At 70.8% G+C, this 21,997-nt stretch overlaps 3 protein-coding genes across 7 annotated transcripts in view; 1 reads left to right on the top strand and 2 right to left on the bottom strand.

The window, feature by feature from the left end:
- Positions 1 to 4,295, bottom strand: part of TRIM3 (tripartite motif containing 3) — a 5,364-nt gene extending 1,069 nt beyond the window's left edge. Inside the window, 14 exon segments of the mRNA XM_074816691.1 lie at positions 5 to 153; positions 231 to 332; positions 409 to 582; positions 585 to 809; positions 812 to 973; positions 976 to 1,106; positions 1,108 to 1,127; positions 1,618 to 1,640; positions 1,643 to 1,797; positions 1,871 to 2,022; positions 2,367 to 2,444; positions 2,446 to 2,605; positions 3,926 to 3,981; positions 3,983 to 4,295. Coding sequence (XP_074672792.1) covers positions 5 to 153; positions 231 to 332; positions 409 to 582; positions 585 to 809; positions 812 to 973; positions 976 to 1,106; positions 1,108 to 1,127; positions 1,618 to 1,640; positions 1,643 to 1,797; positions 1,871 to 2,022; positions 2,367 to 2,444; positions 2,446 to 2,605; positions 3,926 to 3,981; positions 3,983 to 4,057 — 1,662 coding nt within the window. The 5' untranslated portion in view covers positions 4,058 to 4,295.
- A 4,049-nt stretch (positions 4,296 to 8,344) lies between these two features.
- On the bottom strand, positions 8,345 to 13,527 carry ARFIP2 (ARF interacting protein 2). 5 transcript variants are annotated; one of them, XM_074816646.1, is made up of 9 exons: positions 13,427 to 13,527; positions 12,628 to 12,735; positions 12,425 to 12,533; positions 11,614 to 11,709; positions 10,962 to 11,074; positions 10,657 to 10,878; positions 10,075 to 10,232; positions 9,806 to 9,980; positions 8,345 to 9,436 (listed from the first exon to the last, which is right to left on the bottom strand). In XM_074816646.1, the coding sequence occupies exons 2-9, from the start codon at positions 12,724 to 12,726 to the stop codon at positions 9,281 to 9,283; spliced, it is 1,128 nt and encodes a 375-aa protein (XP_074672747.1). In that variant the 5' UTR covers positions 12,727 to 12,735; positions 13,427 to 13,527; the 3' UTR covers positions 8,345 to 9,280. The 5 variants fall into 5 exon arrangements, with proteins under 5 accessions (XP_074672747.1, XP_074672746.1, XP_074672745.1 ...); XM_074816645.1 differs by having other exon boundaries at positions 11,614 to 11,724; XM_074816644.1 differs by having other exon boundaries at positions 11,614 to 11,733.
- Positions 13,528 to 13,603: 76 nt separating this feature from the next.
- Positions 13,604 to 14,393, top strand: TIMM10B (translocase of inner mitochondrial membrane 10B). Its single transcript, XM_074817054.1, has 3 exons — positions 13,604 to 13,705; positions 13,894 to 13,989; positions 14,072 to 14,393. Exons 1-3 carry the CDS (start codon positions 13,667 to 13,669, stop codon positions 14,246 to 14,248), a joined length of 312 nt encoding a protein of 103 aa, XP_074673155.1. The 5' UTR covers positions 13,604 to 13,666; the 3' UTR covers positions 14,249 to 14,393.
- The last annotated feature ends 7,604 nt before the right edge of the window (positions 14,394 to 21,997 follow it).

Below are 21,997 nucleotides of genomic sequence, written 5' to 3' on the forward strand. Positions count from 1 at the left end.
TGGGGGAGAAGATGCTGACCCAGCGGTTGTCGTAGTCGGCGATGATGATGTCCCCGTTCATGTCCACGGTGACGCCGGTCGGGCGCTGGAGCTGCCCGGGGGAGCGGCCCCGCACCCCGAACCGCAGCCGGAACTGCCCTCGTTGGAAAACACCTTTTGGGGAGAGGCGGGGGGGGGCTCAGCCAGGCGGGGGGGGCCGTGCCGGGGCCGGGCGGGGGCCGCGCTCCTACCTGCACGCACTGTTATTGCTGTCGGCCACCACGATGCGGCCGCTGCTGGAGGTGGAGATGCCCTGCAGGTTGGTGAACTCGCCTTCTCCCGGCCGCGGCTCCCTGCGGCGCAGGCGGGGGTCAGGGGGGCCCGTCCGCCCCCCAGGGCCCCCCCCGCCCCGCCCCGCCCCGCGCTCACCCACGCGGAAGATGAGCTCGTCCTCGATGGGGTTCTCCTTCTTCTTGCCGCTGCTGTACAGTGCTGGAGGGCGGCGCACGGCCTTCTGCCGGATGTGGCCGCTGCTGGGGGACTTGACGCGGCGCTTGACGTCGTCGGGGGATGGGGGCACGTCAGAGGCCTTGACGGCGCGACGCGGAAGGGGCTGCCGCGGATGGGCTGCCCGTAGAGCAGGATGGAGAGGAGGAAGTCGCCCTCGGCGCGGGGCGTGTAGAGCAGCTCGTATGTGCCGTTCTTGTTGTCCTGCACCTCGGCCTCGGCCAGCGGCGCCGTCGGGGCCGTCACCTGGAAGCGGAGGCTGGCGCTGCCGCTGCGCACCAGCTCGCCGTCCTTGTCCTTGGTGGTGACGCTGAGCGAGGAGGCTGCCCCACCACGGCGTGCCGCAGCCCCTCGCCCGTGGCCACCGTCTCGTGGGCCGTGGCGCTGGTGGTGATCAGCACGCCCAGGTTGAGGATGGACTTGCGGACGCCCTCGGTCTCCACCACGTAGTCGAGCTGCGCGTTCTCGTGGGGGTGCTCGGGAAGGCGCGGCTGGCCAGCTCGCTCAGCCGCTCGCTCATCTGCTTCCGCACCAGCAGCACCTCGGGGGCGGTGCCGTGGTGCAGCGCCTGCTCCGTGAAGGCGCAGCTGCTGAGGATGCTCTCCTGCCCTGGCGCAGCGCGTCAGCTGCGCCTGCAGCACCTGCCGGGACGGGCAGCGTCACCCCGCTGGCACCGCGCCCCCGGCCACCGACACGGCTGTGTACAGGCCCCGCCGCGGCACACAGACCCCAACACGGCTCCTCAGGACCCCCGACATGGCCCCACCACAGCGCACCACGCCCAGAGCCCAGCTGCCCACAGCAGCGGTGTTGCGCTGCCGTGGGTCACTGTGCTGTGGGTCACTGTGCCGTGGGTCACGGTGCTGTGGGTCACTGTGCCGTGGGTCACCGTGCCATGGTGGTGCTGTGGGTCACCGTGCCGTGGGTCACCGTGCCATGGGCTGTGGTGCCCTTGAGTCACCATGCCATGGGTGCCATGGGTCACGGTGCCATAGATCACCGTGCCGTGGGTCACTGTGCCGTGGGTCATGGTGCCGTGGGCTGTGGTGCCGTGGGTCACCATGCCGTGGGTCACCGTGCCACAGGCTGTGGTGCCATGGGTCACCATGCCGTGGGTCACGGCGCCGTTACCTTCTGCTTGGCCCCGCAGGTGGCCTCAGGTCCCGCACCAGCACCCCCCGGCGCTGCCGCAGCGCCGCCTCCAGCTCCTCGAAGGTGCCGCCGATCTCTGACACCGCCTGGTCCTTGCGCTCCGCCAGCTGCTGGCTGATCTCCGACACCAGCCCCACGGCCGCCGCCAGCTGCGGGAGCCTGCGGGGAGCCGCTGTGGGGTGGGCGCCGCCGGAGGGAACCCCCGGCCCCCCCAGACCCCCCCGGCCCGTACCTGCTCCTGACGGCGTCCAGCTGCTGCTGCAGGGCCGCCTTGTGCTGCTCCACCACGTCGCGCAGCGGCACCGTGACGTGCTCCCGGTGCTCCCCCTCCGTGCACTCGCGGCACATCGCCGTCTCGCAGGGCTCACAGTAGAACTCCATCACCTGCGCACGCCCGCTCAGGGACCCCCCCACGGACCCCTGCAGCCCCCCAGATCCCCGAGCACCTACAGCCCCCCCCAGCCCCCCCATGGACCCCTGCAGCCCCCCGCTAGATCCCCTGAACCCCTCCAGCCCCCCCCGGACCCCCAACCCCTGCAGATCCACAGATCCCCCAGCCCCCCTGGACCCCCTGAGCTCCCCCAGCCCCTTGCGGCCCTCCCTGGACCCCCGCTAGTCCCCCAGGACCTCTGCAGCCCCCCCCCCAGCCCTCCCTGGACCCCCATAGCCCCCCCAAGACCCCCCGCAGCCCCCCCCAGCCCCCCCCGCCACCTGCCGGGGTGACCCACCTTGCCCTCGTGGTTGGGGCAGGAGAGGGGCTGCCCGGTGACGGCACTGACGGGGTCGAGGCCACGGCCGGGGTGGGGGCCGCAGCTTGTCGGGGTCGCGCTGCAGCACCTCCATCAGGTTGGTGATGAAGAAGTTGTTCTGGAGGGCGGCGACGCCGCGCTCGGGCAGGATGGAGGTCTGGCGGCACACGGGGCAGGACAGGGTCAGGCTCTGGGGCGGGATATAGTTCTGGAGACACCTGGGGCGAACGGGGACAACCAGAGGGTCAGGAGCCGCACGGGGCGGGGCAGGGGGCACGTGGACGGACGGACGGACGGACGGGAGGGTGGGGGTGGGGTGTGGGGCAGCAGCGGGGCGGGGGATGGAGGGCAGGGTCTAAGATGGACAGATGGATGGACAGGAGGGATCTGGGGATACAGGCCAGGAGCAGAGGAATGGGGCTGGAGGAGCAGGCAGGGAGCAGGATGGACAGACGACAGACAGGAGGGACTGTGGTGTGTGGGGCAGCAGCAGAGGGAGGGGTTGGGGGGGCAGAGAGCAGGACAGACGGACAGGAGGAGTCAGGTACATGGGGCGGGAGCAGGAGAACGGGTCTGGAGGGGCAGGCGGGGAGCAGGACGGACAGACGGACGGACAGGGGGGCTGCACCGCAGCAGACTGGGGCACAGGAGCAAAGCGCAGGGCTGGCACGACAGACGGACAGCGGGACGGACGGATGGACGGACAGGAGGCTCCGCTGCGGCACACTGGGGCGCGGGGGCCAGGAGCAGAGGGAGGGGGCTGGCGGGACAGATGGACGGATGAGCAGGAGGGCAGCCCATGGGGGTGGGGCTGGGCTGGCCGCACGGCCGGACAGCAGGACGGATGGACAGACGGACGGACAGGAGGGGCAACGATGCTATGGCACAGCCGGGTGCAGGAGCGGGGGCGGGGGGCGGACAGACGGCAGGACAGATGGACGGGACCTGCCAGAGCCCGGAGGGGTGGACAGACACACAGACGGGGAGGGGAAGGGGCTGGGGGGGCGGGGGGGGCACAGAGAGAGCAGAGATCAGCGCAGAGCCCCCCCTGACCCCCAGCGGATCAGCCCACGGCGGGGGAGAAGTGGGGGGCGCAGAGGGGGGGGCAGGGGGACGCAGGGGGGTCCAGCTGCCCACGGCGGGTGTTGGGTGAGGGGGGGGCTGAGGGGGGGCGGCTCTGCTCCCGCTGCAGGTTGGGGTGCAGGGGGGGGCAGGGGGGTACAGGGAGGTGCAATGGAGGTGCAGGGGGGTGCAGGGGGGTGCAGGGGGGCTCAGGGGGGTGCAGGGGGGCACAGGGGGGCTCAGGGGGTTCAGAGGGATGCAGGGGGGTGCAGGGGGGTGTGGGGGGGTCAGGGGGTGCAGTGCTCGCCTCTCGCAGAAGGGGTGCAGGGGGGCTCAGGGGGATGCAGGGGGGGCTCAGGGGTTTCAGGGGGGGTTCAAGCGGTCTCGGGGGGCAGCGCCCACCTCTCGCAGAAGGGGTGCAGGGGGGTGCAGGGGGGATGCAGAGGGGCTCGGGGGGTCCCGGGGGCGGCGCCCACCTCTCGCAGAAGGTGTGCAGGCAGGGCAGCACCTTGGGGTTGCGGTATCGGTCGAGGGCAGATGCTGCAGACCAGGAACTGTTTGTCGATCTGTCGCACCACGGGGCTGGCGCTGGGCTCCCGCCGGGCCATGGCGGCGTCCCCGGCCCCTCAGCCTGCGCACGGGGGGCGGCGGTGACCCACGGCGACCCACGGCCCCCCACAGTGACCCACACCCCCCATGGTAGAGTCCCCAGCCCCATCAGCCTGCACACGAGGGCAGTGGGGCACGGCCCGTGGCGACCCACAGCAACCCATGGCCCCCCATAGCGACCCACAGCCCCCCGCGGCCACCCATGGCCCCCCACAGTGGCCCACAGCCCCCCATGGCGACCCACGGTCCCCCACAGTGCCTCACAGCCACCCACGGCCCCCATAGCCCCCCAGAGTGACCCACAGCCCCCCAGGCCGCCCGTGGCACCCCATAGTGACCCACGACCCTCCACAGTGACCCACAGCGACCCACGGCCCCCCACAGCCCCCCGCGGTGACCCACGGCCACACAGAGCCCCCACAGCTCCCCACGCCGCCCCCCCCCCCGGCCGCCCCTGCCCCCCACCGTGGCCACGGTCCCGGGCGCAGCCCCACACCCCTCTGACCCACAGCTCCGCCCTGCGCCCCACAGCGCAACCCCCCCCAGCCCCACTGACCCCCCCCAGCACTCCCCATCCGCCCCCCCCGCCCCTCCCGAGCCGGGGTCCCCGCCGCCGCCCCCCCGCGGGGCCCCGCACCCGGCGGACGATGGCGGGGTCCCCTCCGCCTCCCGGGGTGCCCCCTCCGGGGTGTCCCCCCCCGGCCCCGCTCACGGCGCTGCGGCGGCCCCGCGCTCCAGGCCCCGGCCCCGCCCCGGCCGCCATTGTGCGGCACCGCCCGCCCCGACGGCACCGCCCCCGCGGCACCGGGCACCCGGGCAGGGACGGGGGGACACGGCGGAGGGGGGGGGACACGGCGGGAGGCGGGGGGCACAGCGACGCACACACACACACGGGGGGGGCAGCGGCAGCCCCGGCCCGCGGAGCCGCAGCGGCTGCGGGGCCCCGCCGAGATGCTGCGGGCACGGCCCGGCCCCGCATCCCGCCCCCGCCGTGTCCCGGGGTGTGCCCCCCCCTGCTGTGTCCCCCCCCCGCCCCGCCGTGTCCCCCCCCCGTCCCCGGCCCTCTCTGTGTGTGTGTGTGTGTGTGTGTGTGTGTGTGTGTCCCTTGTCCCTGCACCCCCCCCCCCCGTCCTTGTCCCCAACGCTGCGCCCACCCCCCTTGTCCCTGGCCCCCACCCTTCCTCCCCACCCCCCTTGTCCTTGCGTGTCCCCCCCCCCCCGCCCATCCACGCCCCCCCCCCCCCCCGTGCTGCCCCTGTCCCCCCCCACCCGCCGGGGCCGATCCCGCCCCCCCCCCATATCCCCCTGCCAGCCCCCTCCGCGCAGCGGACACAACCCCCGCCCCCCCCCGCGTGGCCCCCCCGAGCGTGTCACCCCCACTCACCCCCCACGCAGCCCCCTCCTCGCTGCAGCCCCCCCCGCGGGCCGGCCCCGCGCATCCTCGGCCCGGCCCGGCGCGGCAGGACTGCGCCAGGGATGGGCAGGGCAGCAGCTGCCAGCCCGGGCCGCACCACGGCCGCGCGGGGGGGTCACACGCTTCCACCACCTCCCCGCTCCCCACGGAAAACACACACCCCCCCCCGCGGACCCCCCACTCGGGAACGGCGACGCGTCCGCCGTTCCCGAGTGGGGGGTCCGCGGGGGGGGGGGTGTCCGCGTGTCCGCGGAGAGTGGGGAGGGGAAAGAGGGACCCACCCCCCCCCCAGCGCGAATGGTTGGGTCCGGGCTGTGGCTCTGCAGTGGGGGGGGCTCCGGGCGCGCCCCCGCTGCATCCCGGGGTACCCGGCTGTCGCCACGGCAACCGCATCCCGCCCCGCTGTGTCCCCCCTTAAAGTGGGGAGGGGGGGGCTGGCGGACCCCAAAATGAAGGGGGGGGGTCCCCTTGCACGGACACGGGTGGGTCCCCGTGGGTGTCGTGGCCTTGAGGGGGGGGACACGAGGGGGACACACACACACACACACACACTGTCCCCAACCGCCCCGAGGGACCGGCTGGGCGGGTCGCGGGGGTCTGGGGGGGTGATGGGGGGGAAGCCACCCCCAGTGCTGGGTGACAACGCGGGGGGGGACCCCACGGAGGATTTTGTCGCCTTCTGGCCCCCACGGAGGGGCGTTATGGGGTGGGGGGGGCGGGTGGGCAACCTGGGGGGGGGGCAAAGGCAAGTCGGAGGGTTGAGCTCGGACGGTTCACGCGGGGTGGGGGGGGGGGGTGACAAGTGACCCGGGGCAGGCACGGGGTTGACACAATCTGGGGGGGGGGTGAGCAGCCTGGAGTGACCCCACCGCTGCCCCTGCCTCGAGCAGGGGGGGACACACACCCCCGGCCCCCCCCCCGGTTCCACTCCCCATCCCGGATCACGCTCCAGGCAGGATCGGGCCCCCCCCGTATCCCCCAGCCGGGACCAGCAGCCCCGCGGAGTGGCCAGCGCTGGCCGGGAGGTGGCCAGCCCGGGCACGGCCCCCCCGGGGGGGTGACGGGGTCCCGGCCCCCGCGTCGCCTGGCACCGGCCCAGCGACAAAGGGCGCAGTGAGGGGCGGGGGGACGCGGCCAGGGGCCAGCACCGCGCCGGGGGCCGGGGGGGCAACGGTGGGGCTGGGGGGGGCCGGTGCGGCCGCTGAGCGGAGCGGGGGGGGGGATCCTCAGCAAAAACCAGACGGGGAGGGGTAAAGCAGAGCCTGGCCCGGGCGGGGGGGAGCGGGAAGGGTCCGTCCGTCCCCGCGTCACCCCGGCCCCCCCCCCGCCCCCCCGGCGGGTGCCACCCCCGGGCAGGGTCCCCCTCGGGGACACGGGGACGCTCTCGCCGCCAGGCCGGGGACGTCCGGGAGGTTCTTCTGCACCTCCTGGGGCGGGAGAGGGGCGGCGAGGGACCCCCGGGGGGGCACCCCCAGCGCCGGGGCTCCCCGTCGGCGCGGCGTGTCCCCTCGTGTTCCCCCCGTGTCCCCCTGTGTCCCCGGCCGGGACGGCTGCGGGGACTCGAACCGCCCCCCCCGAGGACAAACCCCCCCCCCCCCTCGAGGGCGGACGGGGCTGGGGGGGGGGGCGGGGACGGGGGGTCCGGGCCCGGGGACACGGGGGGACACGGGGACACGCAGGTGCCACACAGGGGGGTGCCCCGGCGAGCCCCGCTCCGGCGGTGGCCGCCCGCGGCTCCCGGGTGCTGGCCCGGTGGTGGCCACCCGCACGCGGTCGGTGGCCGGGCCGGGGCCTTCAGTAGCCGGCGGGCGGAGGAGCCGCCGCAGAGCCCGGGGTGGCCCGGGACAGCCCGGCTGGGCCTGGGCACGGCCCCTCTGCGGGCTGGTGGCCACAGCCGGGACAGAGCCGGGGCGGCAGCCAGGGGAGGGACACAGGGACGGTGGGTGCTGCCGGGGTCGGTGGGTGCTGCGGAGGGGCAGGGCGGGGCCCCGCCCGGAGCCGCCCGAGGGCCGGTGGGAGCCGCGGGGGGGCACCAGGCAGCACCTCCCGCTCCGGACCCCCCGCCGGGGAAATCCCGCACCAGGATCGGCCCCAACGCCCAGACGGGTCTGGGGGGGGCCGCGTCCGGTACCGGTGACCCCCCCGACGGGGTAACACCCCCTCCCCTCCCCGGGGGGCCCCGCGGCAGCACCCCGCACCGGTGTGCGGACCGCGGGGCGGGGAGGGGGGGGGGGGGGGGAGGCAGGTGCCCGCAGCGTCCCCCCCCCGCCGGGACCCCTGGGGACAAGGGGGGGGCACACAAGGGTGTCTCCCCCCACCCCTTCGTGTGTGGGACCCCGGGAGTCCCGTCCCCGGGGGGTGCAGGTTGGGGGGGGGGGGGGTGGGACAGTGCCCCGGGGGTGTCAGGGGGTGTCCGGGGGTGCCCACTGGGGGGCGGAGGCCCCGGGGGGGGGGCGGCGGGGCGCGGTCGGTGGGGGGGGCACCGGCCACCCTCGCTGCTCAGCCCACCCCGTCCCGGCGGAGGGGGGCGGCGCCGGTGGCCGGTGGCCTCGTCGGGGCGGCGGCACCCGGGGAAGGGGAACCCCGCGGCGGGTCGGGTGACCCCCCCCACCCCCCCTGGTACTACCGGCAGGACCGAAGTGACAGTGCCGAGACCCCCCCGGACCCGCCGAGCCCCCGCTGCGGGGCAGGGGGAGTCGCTCCCGTGAAGGTGCAAGGGGCAGCGGCCGGGGGCCCCGGGGAGATTTTCGGGGAGCAGCGGGGTGTGTGTGTGTGTGTGGCAGGAGCAGAGCCCCCCCAGCCCCCCCGGAAGCTCCAGCCTCGCCTCCCCCCTCCCAGCCCCCCCCTCAGCCCCCCGCAGCTCACACACCCGCAGATCCGTACCGCTTTATTCTGGGGGTTACAGAAGTCGGGGGGGGGCAGAGGGGGGGGTCAGACCTTCACCAGGAAACGGGGCAGGGGAGGGGGGGGTCAGGTCCAGACATTAAATTACCGGGGATTAAATTAGCAAGAAAAACAAACTTTTGTCTGAGGAGAAAGTGCCCAAGTGCTGCGGGGGGGCCGTGGCCGGCGTTTGGTCCTGGGTTCGAGCCCCCCCAGCTCCCGCTGCCGGGGTGTCACGGCCCCGCACCCGCCAGCAGCAGCCCCCCAGCCCCGGGGGGGCCACACCCCCGACCCCCCCCTCCAGCCCAGGGAAAGGGGGTCCCCAGGGCTGCCCCCCCCCCCGTGCTGGGGAGTGTAGTGTGATGTGGGGGGGGGGCCCCCCCAGGTCGGCTTTGGGGGGGGGGGGGGGGGGGGGGGGCGTGGAGTGCAAGAGCAGCTGCCCGGGGAGCACCAGGGGGGAGATGGAGGAACCCCAAAACTGGGAGGGAAGGGGGAGCCCCGGCTGGCAGCCACGCCCCCCCCGGGGATGGGGGGGGGCCAGCCGCCCCTTCTCTCAAATTAACGCTGCTGGCGCAGGGCAGCGGGACCCCGGGTAGGGGGGGCTGGTGGAGGGGATCACTCCCATCCTGCCCCCCGGGAGGCTGAGCGGGAGTTGGGGGGTGTCTCACCCCCCCCACAGCAGGCAGGGAGGTCCGGGGCGCTCGGCCCCAGCCAGGAAGGTGTCTGCTGCCCCGGGGGGGGGCTCCCGCGGTGCCGGGGGGGTCCGTGCGAGGGGAGCTCTGCCCCAAGGGGGGAGGCGGGATGGGGGGAGCCCCGGCCCCCCCCCACACACCCTTCCCGGTGCCCGGCAGGGCCCAGGCCGCGTCCCCCCCTCACCCGCGGCCAGAGCTGAGGTCCGTGGTGCCCCCGGGGGGGCGGGGGGGGCTCACTGCTCCTCCAGCCAGGAGGGCTTCTCGGCACCGGGGGTCTTCAGCTTGATGTTGAACTGCTTGAGCGTCTGCTCCAGCTGCTGCTGGTTCCCGGCGAAGTAGGCGGAGATGGCGTTGTGGAAGAGCAGCAGCTGCTTGTGCATCACCTTGATCTGGGGGGGCCGGGGGTCAGACACGGACGGACGGACAGACCCCTGCCCCAGGAAGGGGCAGGAGCAGGGACCCCCGTGCTGTGCCCCGTGAACCTTCCCTGTCCTGCGGCTCCTTCCCAGCCCCACAGGGCCCCTTCCCCAACCTGTGACCCCTTCCCAGCCCCACACAGGCCCTTCTCAGCCCCTTCCCAGCCCCACAAGGCCCCTTCCCGGCCCCACAGGGCCCCTTTCCCATCTTACAGCTCCTTCCTGGCCCCACACAGCCCCTTTCCTGCCCCCTCCCAGCCCCTTCCCCATGCTGCAGCCCCCTCCCAGCCCCACATGGCCCCCTCCTGGCCCCACACGGCCCCTTCCTGGCCCCCTCCCCACCTTGTTCTCCTCCAAGAACTTGAGCTTGATGGCCACGTCCGCCCGCAGCTTCTCGTACTTGTCCTTGTGGCTCTGGAACTGGCTCTGGGCCGCGTCCAGGCGGCACAGGGTGCCGGCGTCGCGAGGGCCCATGCTCAGCTCCTCCAGGTCTGTGCGGTACGCGTCGTACTCCAGCCTGGGGGGCACGGCGGGGCTCGGAGTGACACCCTGGCCCCCCACATCCCACCGGCAGGAGCCCAGCCCCGCCCCGGCCCCTGCCGACATCCCACCTGGCCGTCTCGTACTGCTTGACCGTCATCAGCGTGTCCTCCATCGTCTTGTTCACCAGCGTGTTGATGCTGGAGACGAAGAAGTTGACGGCCCCCAGTAGCGTTTCTCCGTTCTTGCAGAGCAGCTTCTGCGTTTCCGCGTTGTAACCGAACTCCTCCTGGAGAGGAGCACGAGTCCGGCTCCGGGACAGCGAGGGGGAATCCCCCCCACTCCTCCCACCACCCTCCCGGCCCTGGGGGCTCCGCGTGGCTCCATGTCCCAGCCTCTTCATGAGGCTAAGTGGGGCTGGGAAGGGGCCGTGTGGGGCCCGGAAGGGCTACAGGATGGGGAAGGGGCTGAGAAGGGGCCATGTGGGGCCATGAAGAGGCTCCAGGACAGCGAGGGGACCCCCCCCCAAACTCCTCCCACCACCCTCCTGGCCTCGGGGGCTCCACGCTGGCACTGGGACACGGCCCTTCGTACTCCCCCCGGCCCCATGGCCTTCACCCAGCACCTTCCCCGCAACCTCCTGCTGCCCCCGCGGCGCTGGGGAGCCGAGAGCCACCCCAGCTGCGCACACACTCCCCTCCCCACCCGCGAACCTGCAGCTCGGGGGATTTCTGGCTGAGGTCGGCGAAGGCGTCGCCCAGGGCGTGCTGCGTCTGCACCAGGCTGTAGAAGTGGTTGGTGAGCGCCCGCGCCAGCTGCAGCACGCACTCGTACTTGCGCTTCGTCTCCCGCAGCAGCTCGATCTGCGTCTCCAGCTCCAGGTCCACGGTGCGGGAGCCACGGCCGAACCGCTCCGAGATCAGCTGCTTGGTGCACTGCGGGGCGAGGGGGGGGCGTCGGGGGGGGCCCGGTGCCCCAAAACGCTCCCCGGGGTGCCAGGGCGGTGGGGGGGACGCACCTTGTATGTGTTGATGCCCCATTTCTTGACGATGTCAAACTTCTCCACGGCGATGCCGCGGACGACCTCCTCCCCCCCGGCGGGGCTGGGGTGGGGCTGGTGCAGCCCGGAGCCTGGAACGGACACAGCCCCCCCCGCGGCGCGGCTCAGCGGGGCCCCGCTCCCCTTGAAAGCCACGGGGCACCGCGGCTGCGCCCGGAGGGCTCAGGGCACCGCGAGGAGCCCACGGGCAACAGACTCACGGCCTGTGAGCGGCACAAAAACTGCTGCCAGCTCTGCGGGGGGGTCCCAGGTGCTGGCAGCGGCCCCGGCCCTGCCTCTCGCCAGCCCCGGCTCTTGCAGACGGGCCCCTCGCAGCGCCAGGCGGGCCGGGGGAGAGCGCAGGCGCCCGGGGGAGGCACAGGCGGGCCCCTCGCTGCAGGATCTCCCGCATCGGGCACCCCCCAGGGCTCTGGCAGCGCCATCCTGCCCCCTCTGCCCCCCCCCAGCCCCAGGACCGAGGCCCTGGCGCGGCGGCAGGGGGAGGCGAGCACTGGGCAGAGCCCGCGGCTCCGTGGGGTGGCTCCCAGGGATGCCGGCACTGCCTGGGCGCCCAAAGGTGGGGTGGGGGGGCCTGTGGGGGGGCAGCTGGGGGGCTGGGCGGCCGCAGTACCTGCTGAAGCAGCGGCCCGGCTGGCCATCCTGCTGGCGGCAGAGGCGCTGGGGCAGACGGACGGTCCTCGGGGTGGGTGAGGTTGGACAAGAGAGCCTGGAAAGGGAGGGGCTGCGGGCGCTGAGCGGAGAGGGGCGAGGGGAGATGGGGAGGGGGGGTGTGCAGGGCAGGGGCCAAGGATGAGTGCGGGCAGGGCGGCAGCGGGGGAGAGCAACGGGAGCTGATGAGTGCGACAGGAAGTCAGAAGACGGGGCTGGACAAACGGATGGACACCTCCCACGCCGGGGATCCCTCCCCCCCCGCCAGCTGGGGTCACCGGGCCCCCCTGCAGCTGCCTGCGAGGAGGAAGAGGAGGAGGAGGAGCTGCCTGGGGCAGAGCCTGCTGAAATGGGGACAGCGGAGGAGCGAGGCGGCTGTGCCGGAGCTGCCCCGTGGCACTGCCACAACCCCGGGACGGCCTCGGCACTGGGCAGAGGATGGAAGCGGCAGTGCGGGGCTTGGAGCCGCCCAGCCCCGCTCCCGGCGGCACGACACCAGCCCCGGAGCTCCCCGGCACCAGGGAACGGACGGGACGCCGCTGTCTTCCTCGCCGCCAGAGGAAGGACCCGAGAGCTGCCGTGGCGCCCCGAGCCGCAGCCCCGGGGGGTCCCATGCGCCCGGCCCGGCCCTCCCGTGTGCAGGGAGCACCAGGTCAGCGCGACCCTCAGGGCCCCGCAGGGAGGAAGAGGAAGGAGCCACCGTCCCCCGCAGTCGGGGCTGAAGGCTGAGGTTCTGCCTGTGTCGGGCTCCCCGTCCCGAGCGGCCCCACTACCTTTGATGGCGCCGGTGGGGATGATGCCCTCGGCCGTGCCCCCGTAGCCGCCGGAGACGATGCTGGTCTCGTTGAGGTTGGGCCCCGACACCATCACCTGCTGCAGGTCCTGCAGCGGGGGGGAGCGCGGGCAGCCGGGCCCGGAGGCAGCACCTCCCGAGGCCCCGCGCCGCTGGGAAGTGTCCCCCCGCCCCGGCACCAACCTGCTCCAGGCCGTCGTCCTCGGGCAGGCTGCCGGTGTCCCCGTTGCTGCTGATGGGGATCTCCATGGTGGCGGCCTTGCCCAGGATCCCGTCCGACATTCTCCGGGCCTGCCGGGACACGGCGCTGCGCTGGAGCCCTGGCACTGCCCCGGCCCCCACCCACCCCCCGCCCCGGGACACCCAGGGCCCAGCCGCGGGGCCGCTCCTGGCGCAGGGCCCGGGAGAACCGAGCCAAGAGCCACGTCCGCAGCCCGGCCCCGCACCGGCCGCGGGGGGGGGAGGCGGCGGGGGCCGCGCTGTGCCCGGACCGGTCCGAGCACATTCCAGCGCGGGCGGTGCCGGTGTCCGCGCTCGCTCCGTTACCCGGATCCCGGGAGGGGCCCCGGCCGTGGGGACGCTGCCGCCCTGCCGCGAACCCCTGCCCCGCTCCAGGGAAAAACGCGGCCGGGCCGGCACCTGCGGCCCCGGTGCCCGCCCCCCGCCCGCTCCCCGGTCAAACCTCCGCCGGCCCCGGGGACCCCCCAGCGCCGAGAGGCCGCCTGCGGCCCGCTCCTCCGGGGCCACGGAGCCGCCCGGGGCGGGCTCCCGGGAGAGGGGCCGGGACCCCTCCGCGTGCCTCGTCCTGGCCCCGGGGGCAGCGGGGACGGCCGCGGCCCCCGCCCGGCTGCTCCGCCCTCGGCACGGCCCCCCCGGGCGCGGACCGGGCCCGGCCCCGGCGGTCGCTGCCCCGCAGGCCGGGCTCGCCCGGCCCCTCCCGCCGCCCGCTCCCGGCCCCGGCCCCGGCCCCACCCCCGCCCACCTGCGCCCCCGGCCGGGCCCGGGCCCCCGCCCGCAGCCGCGAACCGCCTCGGCCCGGGACACGCCGGAAGTGGCGTCACGGCGCGCGCGGGCCGCCGGGAGATGGACCGGACGTGACGTCACCGACCGGAAGCGGCGGCCGGAAGTGGCGCTGCCCCGACCGGAAGCGCCGGGCCCGGGCCCGGGCCCGGGGAGGGGGGGGGGCGACCCCGGGGGGGGCCGGGCCGGGCCGGGCCGGGGGATGGAGCCGGCGGGCGAGCACCAGCAGCAGCTCCGCAGCGTGAGGGCGGCGGGGCCGGGGGGAGCCGGGAGGGGCTGGGGGGTTCCGGAGGTTCGGGGGGGTCTGGGGGATGCCGGGGGGGGCCGGGGAATTCCGGGGGTTCCGGGGGGTGTCGGAGCGTTGGGGGGTCCCGGGGGGTTCCGGGGGGGCCTTGCCGGGCAGTGGGCTGACCCTCGCCCCGCCCGCAGCTGCGGGACTTCCTGCTGGTCTACAACCGCCTGACCGAGCTCTGCTTCCGCCACTGCGTCTCCAACCTCAACTACCGGCTGCTCACTGGGCGCGAGGTGAGGCCCCGGGGGCGGCCGGCGGGGCTGGGGGTGCCCCTCGCCGCCCTGACCCCCCGTCCCGTCCCGTCCTGTCCCGCAGGAGTCCTGCCTCGACGCCTGCGCCGGGAAGCTGCTCCGCGCCAACCACCGCCTGGTCAGCGCCTACGTGGCGCTGATGCCCGCCATCGTCCAGCGCCGCGGCCAGGCCGCCCGGGAGGGGCCCGGGGCACCCCCAGACCCCCGGGGCGACCCCTCGGCGGGGGGTGCGGGCACGTAGCGCAGGAGAAGGAACGTCCGGGCGCTGCGCGGGGCTGCTCCGTGCGGGGGAACACCCGGGGGGGTCCCCGCAGCGCTGGGCTCCTGCTCCAGGCTGTATCTCTAGGGAAGCGTTTCCTAGGGCTAATAAAACATTTTTTCGTTAACGTCTTGCTGCTCACGCGGGGAGGGAGTGGCACAAGGGACTGGGCCCCCGGCCCCTTCGCCGAGCCCCCGCCCCGGTGGCACCCGCGGGAGTAGCGCCCACGTGGCTCCGGGTTTCCCAGGTCACCGTTCATTTGTCCGTTTTAGTGACCGTTTTGCAGCGACGGGTGTACACGCGCTCGGCCCTGGCCCTGGGCCGCGAGGACGGGGCAGGGACCGGCGAGAGGTGCTTCGCTCCGGCGCTGCCACGCTGGGACTGCTCGGGGCAGGGCGGGGGAGAGGCCGAGGGGTTCATGCCTGCTTTGCCTCCGTCGTCAGGAGACCCCTTGTTCTCAGGGTGTCCAGCACGCTGGGTGAGCAGGATGAAGTCCCCGTAATCCCAGGGGAAATGGTTAGAGACCTGCTACCCCCCTCAGACACACACGTCCACGGGGCTGATGGGACCCGCCCCGGGGTGCTGAGGGAGCTGGTGGAGCTGCTCACCCAGCCGCTTCCCATCGTTTACCACCGCTCCTGGCTCACCAGGAAGGTCCCAGCTGACGGGAAAATGTGGCACCTGCCTACAAGAAGGGCCAGAATGAGGATCCAGGGACCTACAGGCTGCCTGCCCTCGAGGTCAGGGAAGGTTGTGGGGCAGCTCTTGTGGCACGTACAGGACAACGGGGGGACCAGGCCCAGTCAGGGCAGGTTTGTGAACGGCAGGTCCTGCCTGACTGACCCGATCTGCTCTGATGAGGTGACCCGCGCAGTGGGCGAGGGAAAGGGTGGGCGTGTTGTCTGCCTGGGCTTTAGTAAAGCCTTGGACACCGTTTCCCACAGCGTCCTCCTGGAGAAACTGCTCGAGGCTTGGACGGGCATCTGCTGGGTCAAAAACCGGCTGGATGGCCGGGCCCAAAGTGTGGTGGTGAAATGGGTGGAACCCAGCTGGTGGCTGGTCACAACTGGGGCTCCCCAGGGCTCGGTGCTGGGGCCAGCTCTGTCCAGTATCTGTGATCTGCATGAGGGGATCGAGTGCCCCTTTGGTGAGGTCACAGACAACACCCACTTGGGTGGGAGTGTTGATCTGCTGAGGGTGGGGAGGGTCTGCAGAGAGATCTGGACAGGCTGGAGCGATGGGCTGAGGCCAACTGGGGGAGTTTCACTAAGGCCAAATGCCGGGTGCTGCCCTTGGGCCACAACAACCCCCAGCAGGGCTACAGGCTTGGGGAGGAGTGGCTGGAGAGCTGCCAGTCAGAGAGGGACCTGGGGGGATTGATTGATAATGAGCCAGCAGTGTGCCCAGGTGGCCAAGAAGGCCAATGGCATCCTGGCTTGTGTCAGCACTAGCGTGGCCAGCAGGGACAGGGAAGGGATCTTACCCCTGTGCTCGGCACTGGTGAGGCCGCCCCTCGATTCCTGGGTTCAGTTTTGGGCCCCTCACTCCAAAAAGGCCATTGAATGACTCGAGCGTGTCCAGAGAAGGGCAACGGAGCTGGTGCAGGGTCTGGAGCACAGGTGTGATGGGGAGCGGCTGAGGGAACTGGGGGGGTTTAGTGTGGAGAAGAGGAGGCTGAGGGGAGACCTCATGGCCCTCTGCAACTCCTTGACGGGAGGTTGGAGCAGGGTGGGGGTCGGTCTCTTTTCCCAAGTAACAAGTGATGGGATGGGAGGAAAGGGCCTCAGGTTGAGGCAGGAGAGGTTTAGGTTGGATATTAGGAAAAATTTCTTCACTGAAAGGGTTGTCAAGCACTAGAACAGGCTGCCCAGGGAAGTGGTGGAGTCACTGTCCCTGTATTTAAGACCTGTAGATGTGGTGCTCAGGGACATGGTTTAGTGGTGGCCTTGGCAGTGTGAGGTTCGTGGTTGGACTCGATGATCTTCTCCAGCCTGACCAACCCGTGACTCTCTGGTTGTAGCACAGCCCCTGCCGGGTGGGGAGGGCTCAGAGCAGCGCTCCCAGCACACTGGAGAGGTCCCGTTCTGGCAGGGTGACACCTAAATCATCGAATCATAAAAATCTGCCGGTTTGGGTGCAGCGCTCGCAGCCTGGGGAGGAGGCACCTCTGGGATCTCACGGGCGTGTGTGAACAGCGGGTGAGAGCGCGGGGGGCTGGGCCCAGGCTCTCTGCGGTGGTTCCCAGTAGCAGAAGGGAATCACAAAGCCGCCGAGGCTGGCGGGTACCTGTGGGGGTCCAGCCCCTGCCCCCCCAGGGCCACCCCGGGCTGGGTGCCCAGGCCTGGGGCGAGGTGGCTTTCGAATGTCTCCGAGGATGGAGACACCACAAACTGAAATCCAGGAAATTCCACTTCGGAAAAACTTTTCCACGGCGAGGGTGGCCGGGCACGGGCGCAGGTTGCCCAGGGAGGCTGCGGGGTTGCCGTGGGGCAGGTGGCCAGCACCCAGCACACCACGAAGGGGAAGCGTCAGCGACAGATTTGAGCTCCTGGCAGGCGCGGCGGCGGCGTTGCAGCGTCCTCGTCACCTGGGCTCCTGGAACGGCGTCACGAGCGGCCGCTGCATTTACGGAGCCGCCCATGCCCCGGCGTCCCCCGAGCGGCGTCCCCCGAGGCGGTGGGTGGCCCGACAGGGAGGGGTCCCCGCAGGGCCCAGCCCCGGGCAGGGGGCCCAGGGTCGCGTCCAGGCAGGTGTCAAACATCCCAAGGGATGGCGCTTCCCCTCGCCCCGACCCTGCTGTGACCTGGGATCGCCCTGATGGTGAAGAAGCTTTTCTTGAGGGTCCACCAGCAACTCTCCATGTTCTGGTTCAGCCCCGCGGCCTGGGCTGGGCCCAGCTCCTGGCACAGCCTGGCTAAACCCGCAGCCAGCTCGGAGCAGAGACTCCCCGGGCGGCAGTGGGGCGGGGGGACGGTGACCGGCGCAGCCCCCGAGCTGAGCCGGGCTGCGACCCCCCGGCCCCTCTGAGCACCGTCTGCTCGACGCCTCCCGGGCTGCTCCGCAGAGCCGCGGCGGGCCCCGGTGGCCGTGGGTTCCTGCCCCGTTGGGTCCGTGCGGGGGGACGAGTCCTGCCCAGGACACGGGACGGCTCCAAAGGCTGCGGGAGGCGACTGGGGCCAGGACCGGCTCCTGCGAGAGGCGTCAGGTCCGTCCGGAGCAGGGCTGGAACCGCACTGGCCGTCTGCGCAGCTCCCGGCTGCGAGCTGCTGCCTGCAGGATGTTCCTCCAGAGGCTCCAGGTTCCTCGAGGGTTTGAGGTTCCTCCAGGGGCTCAAGGTTCCTCCTCCAGGGTTTGAGGGCGTCACGGCTCCGTCTGCCCTCTGGACAGAGCGGGACGGGAGAGCAGCTCCGTCCTGCAGAGCCACTCGTTCCCCAGGACCCAGGGGGGGCTGCACAGGCTCTAGTTCTGGCCACGATTAACCAAACTTTGGGGCGTTTTCTGAATTCTCAGTCGTCCGCGGTTGGTTTAACTCCTCTCTTACCACCCCTGACAGGCAGGGGGGTGCTGCCCCGCACCACCCCCAGTCGCTCGGGGTCAGGAGAAGCTGCTGGGACGAGCAGTGTGAGAAGGGCCGGAGGTGGCAAATACAGCGGGAACTCGGCCCCCCCCCCCCCGGTCTGTTTGTCGTCCCTTTGAAATACGAACTCCAGTCACTGAGCACGGCCCTTGGCACCCGGCGTTTACTGGGGAAGGGAAAGGTGGAAAGGGGAGAGGGGAAAGGGGGAAAGGGGGAAAGGGGGAAAGGGGAAGGGAAGGGGAAAGGGAAGGGGAAAGGGGAAAGGGAAGGGGAAAAGGGAAAGGGGAAAGAGAAATCGGAAAGGGAAGGGGAAGGGGGGGCAGGGACTGCTGCAGCGCAGTTCCCCTCTCTCCCGCAGTCACCGTGGAGCTCCCATCTGCCACGTTTAAGCTGTTGCAGATGCTGAAACCCAAAGCGCGCTGGAGCCTTGTCACGTAACAGCGGCTCCTCTGATATTTTTCCAGGGCCTTCCTGGCCGCACGTCCTGCTGCTGGCTGACGGCCCAGACCAACATTTGGCACTTTCTTCCTTCTCCCGCAGCCGGATTCGTGCCCGGTCCTCAGCCCCTTCCCCGGGGCATCTCCTCTGCTCCCGAGCCGGGCCCTGCCGTCAGCCACTCCACGGACTTTTCCTCTTCTGCCAGCTCAGCTCTGAAGCCCTGGGCACGCCCCTGCCCCGCCACACTCATGTCACCGCTCCATGTCCGGCCACGGCTCCTCCAGCCGGCGCAGCAGCCCCTCGCCTGGGCGGGGGACAGGGACGGGCCTGCACCCCTGGCCAGCGCCTGAAGGGAGGGCGAGGAGAGCCCAGCCTGCTGCGAGACACAGGGGCGACGTCCCCAAACACAGAGCCCCAGCAGGGCCCCAGCATCACATTTGCTTCCAAATGCCACGGTTTGGACGGCGATGGTTCCTTGAAAAGCTCCTCTGCTGCGCAGAGAAAGGTGAAGATAGGGCGAGCAGGTGACGTTATCCTTTCTGCTTCTCCCTAAGGCTTTCAGAAGGGCTCAGAGTAAAGACAATCTCCTTTCTCCCTCCAGTCCCCTCCTCCGTCGGGCCAGACCTTATCCTCAGTGACACGGAGCAGGACGGCGTCACCTGAGAAACATTTTCTAGTGCTGCCAGGTGCAGCCCCAGGCTGGAGCAGAAGCCCCCGGCTGCTGCTGGGAGGGGACAGGGCAGGAGCCAAACCCCGTCCCAGCTCCAGCTGACATGTGTCACCTCCCTGTGCTCGGGGACAGGGACAACCTGGGCGGGCGATGCCGTTTGCAGGCTGCCCCAGGCGCACGCTGATGCTCGGAGGGGAAAAGGCTGACGTGGGGCGCGGGGACGGCGCGGCGACGGTGTGACGGCTGCTCCCCGCTGCCCACGGACCCCGCTCGGACGGACTGGGGCGGCCGGTCCCAGCAGGCAGCAGGTCTGGCAGCCAAGGGCCACCACTTGCCCACAGAGACCCCACGGGGCCATTGGGGAGCCAGAGCTCTGGGGGACGAGAGCGATTTCAGTGCTCAGGGGCGGTCAAAGAGCAAATCAAGGGTTAGGAGAAGGAGCAAAGGCCACAGCGAGGACTAAAGAAACCTCCTTACAGTCCCTTTCAGCCTGGCAGAGGGCTGGAGGGTGGCGAAGGGTGGGGGCACGCGACAGGCCAGGCTCCCCCGGCGGGGAGGACCCTGCTCCGAGCGAGCGGGGCAGGAGTCGCTCCCTCAGCCCGTCTCCGAACGCGGCTTAACAAAACCTGCCCGGCGCAGGGCGCGTCGCTGAGGTCTGCTGCTGTCAAAGGCGTGTTTGGTTCTAGAAACGCTCAGCATCCTTCTGAACTTCTTATCCTTCCTTCCAAGAACCAGCAGCTTCGCACTTAAAGAAACCGGAAAACATTTTACAGGTTTCTTCTGTCTGAAAAATTCCCTCCTGATGAGTTTCACGTGGGCTTTCCCCCGCTGCGGGAAGAGTCCGTCGTGGTGTCAGCTCCCTGCCGGCCCCAGCTGCCCCGGCTCGCGGGTGGGGAGGCAGCGGAGCACATGCCGGCCCCGAGAGGGACCTGCAGCACCGTTTGGGCTGAAATGCGTGGCTGAAAGCGTTGCAGGCGCGCCAGTGATGGTTGGTTCTGTGCTGCATACAGACGGAGCCCTCCCGTGACGGGACAGCGTTTCTCCCACGGGTTGCAGCCTCTTCCTCGGAGAGCGTGGTCCCGAGACACCCCTGACAGAGCGAGGCGCTGTGACGGAGACGCTGGGCTCTTTAACAGCGGTTACATCGTTTTCCCATGGGCTCGCATGGGTGTGAATCCCCGTTCCTGGTCAGATTGCCGACGGAAAGCCTCGGCAGGGTGCGGGAATCCTGGGGGCAGCCCCGCAGCCCGGCAGCTGGCAGGACAGCGGAGGGGACCCGGGGGTGTCTGTCAGCTTTGCAGGTCCCAGGCTTGCGTGGAGCCACTCCAGGCACCAGAGATTCCTCCTGCCGTGGCTGCGGGCTCGCCGCCCCACGCAGCAGACCCACCGTCGGTCCGGCGTCGCTTTTCTCCCGGTTGATTTTCCCCTCTGCTGCCCTGAGCCTCCCCAGACCCCCGTGGCTCCCGCCGAGGAGGAGCCGCCCCCTCCCCGTGCCGTCCCCCCCGGCACAGCCGGTGCCACGTGGCCCCGTGGGGTGTCGGACCCGACCCCCGTGCCCCCCGCGCGGAGCCAGCTCTGACACGTTACGCTGCGGTCAGGGACTGCCCAGCCGCCAGCACGGGCCCTCTTGTCCCTGCCCATTGCTCGGCCCAGCGCTACACACCTTGTGTGGCTCCTGCCTGAGGGCGAAACCTTCCCGAGCCTCATCGATGTGTGGTTGTGCTGCGGGAGACGTTTCCCTCTCAGGATACAAGTGCACAGACCAGGACTTGTACCCAAAGCGTGGCTGACCGGTTTTATGGACTCTTCATCACACTGGTAACGAGGTGTTCTTCCAGGGGTGCTGAAGAGGGTTCCTAATTGCTTCCATAGATAACAAAGTACCTCCACAAGGGATCTGGATGATGGGATCAACGTATCCCGATGACGTTTGCTGATGGTGCCAGGCTGAGCGGGCCAGTGGACACTCCAGAAGGGAGAGCCACCCTGCAGGAAGACCTGGCTGGGCTGGAGGAGGGGGCTGACAAGAGCCCTCTGAAGTTCAGCAAGGCCAAATGGCAGGTCCTGCACCTGGGAACACATCATCCAGGAGCGCAGCACAGGCTGGGCTCCACCCGGCTGGGGAAAGGGACCTCGGGGTCCTGGGGGACAACAAGCTCAGCAGGAGCGACCAGGGTGCTGCTGCAGTGGCAAAGAAATCCAACGGGTGCTGGGCTACATCACCAAGGCATCACCAGCAGAGATAACAAAGTCATGATCCCACTCTGCTCAGTGCTGGCCAGGCCACACCTGAAATTCTGTGCTCAGTTTTGGTCCCTGCTGTGCAAAAAAGCTGTAGAGGCTGGAGAGGGTCCAGAGAGGAGCCACAAAGATGATCAAGGGACTGGGCAGCCACGTGAGGAAAGGCTGAGAGAACTGGGTTTGTTCAGCCTTGGGAAGAGATGGCTGAGGGGAGACCTTGCATCCGTGTCCCAGTACGTACCGGGTGGCTGCAGAGCAGCTGGAGACGCCTTTTGTACAAGGAGTCACACGGAAAAGACAAGGGGTGATGGGTCCAAGTCACTCCTGGGGAGATTCCGATCAGACACAAGAGGAACGTTTTTCACACTGAGAACAATCAGCCACTGGAATACTCTCCCCAGGGACGTGGCAGATCCCCCAGCACTGGGCACTTTTAAGATTCAGCTGGACAGGGGGCGGGGCCATCTTGTCTAGACCACGCTTTCACCAAGAAGGGTTGGACCAGATGATCCTTGAGGTCCCTTCCAATCGGGGGTTCTATGATAAAGAGGAGTTGGAACCATTGCAGAGGTCTCTGACAAACTCCTCCACCAGGAAAGATGTGTTTTGCCCATAAACAATGTCACAGAAAATTAAACCAAGAGCGCTGGCATCTGCCCAGGCTTTCGAGCGTGTGTGTGGGACAGGAACTAAGAGGCTTTTCTTGAACTCTGTTCCTCTGCCACTGACATTTTGCAGCTGCCTTTGAAAAGGCGAAACGATCCAGAACAGTTTAAAACAGGGGCCCTGGTGATTTATATTATTT

Source organism: Strix aluco, chromosome 2, assembly GCF_031877795.1.
Source record: "Strix aluco isolate bStrAlu1 chromosome 2, bStrAlu1.hap1, whole genome shotgun sequence".
In the NCBI taxonomy this organism is placed as follows: Eukaryota; Metazoa; Chordata; class Aves; order Strigiformes; family Strigidae; genus Strix; species Strix aluco.

What these genes read in the sequence shown, in the direction of transcription:
- ARFIP2 (XM_074816643.1), bottom strand. Translation starts at nt 12,265, where the DNA reads ATGGGACCCCCCGGGGCTGCGGCTCGGGGCGCCACGGCAGCTCTCGGG. An exon ending in GGGGCATCAACACATACAAG is followed by an intron (nt 10,879 to 10,961) that starts GTGCGTCCCCCC and finishes CTCGCCCCGCAG; the next exon opens with TGCACCAAGCAGCTGATCTC. An exon ending in AAGCAGTACGAGACGGCCAG is followed by an intron (nt 9,981 to 10,074) that starts GTGGGATGTCGG and finishes CGTGCCCCCCAG; the next exon opens with GCTGGAGTACGACGCGTACC.
- TIMM10B (XM_074817054.1), top strand. Translation starts at nt 13,667, where the DNA reads ATGGAGCCGGCGGGCGAGCACCAGCAGCAGCTCCGCAGC. An exon ending in ACCAGCAGCAGCTCCGCAGC is followed by an intron (nt 13,706 to 13,893) that starts GTGAGGGCGGCG and finishes CCCCGCCCGCAG; the next exon opens with CTGCGGGACTTCCTGCTGGT. An exon ending in GGCTGCTCACTGGGCGCGAG is followed by an intron (nt 13,990 to 14,071) that starts GTGAGGCCCCGG and finishes CCTGTCCCGCAG; the next exon opens with GAGTCCTGCCTCGACGCCTG.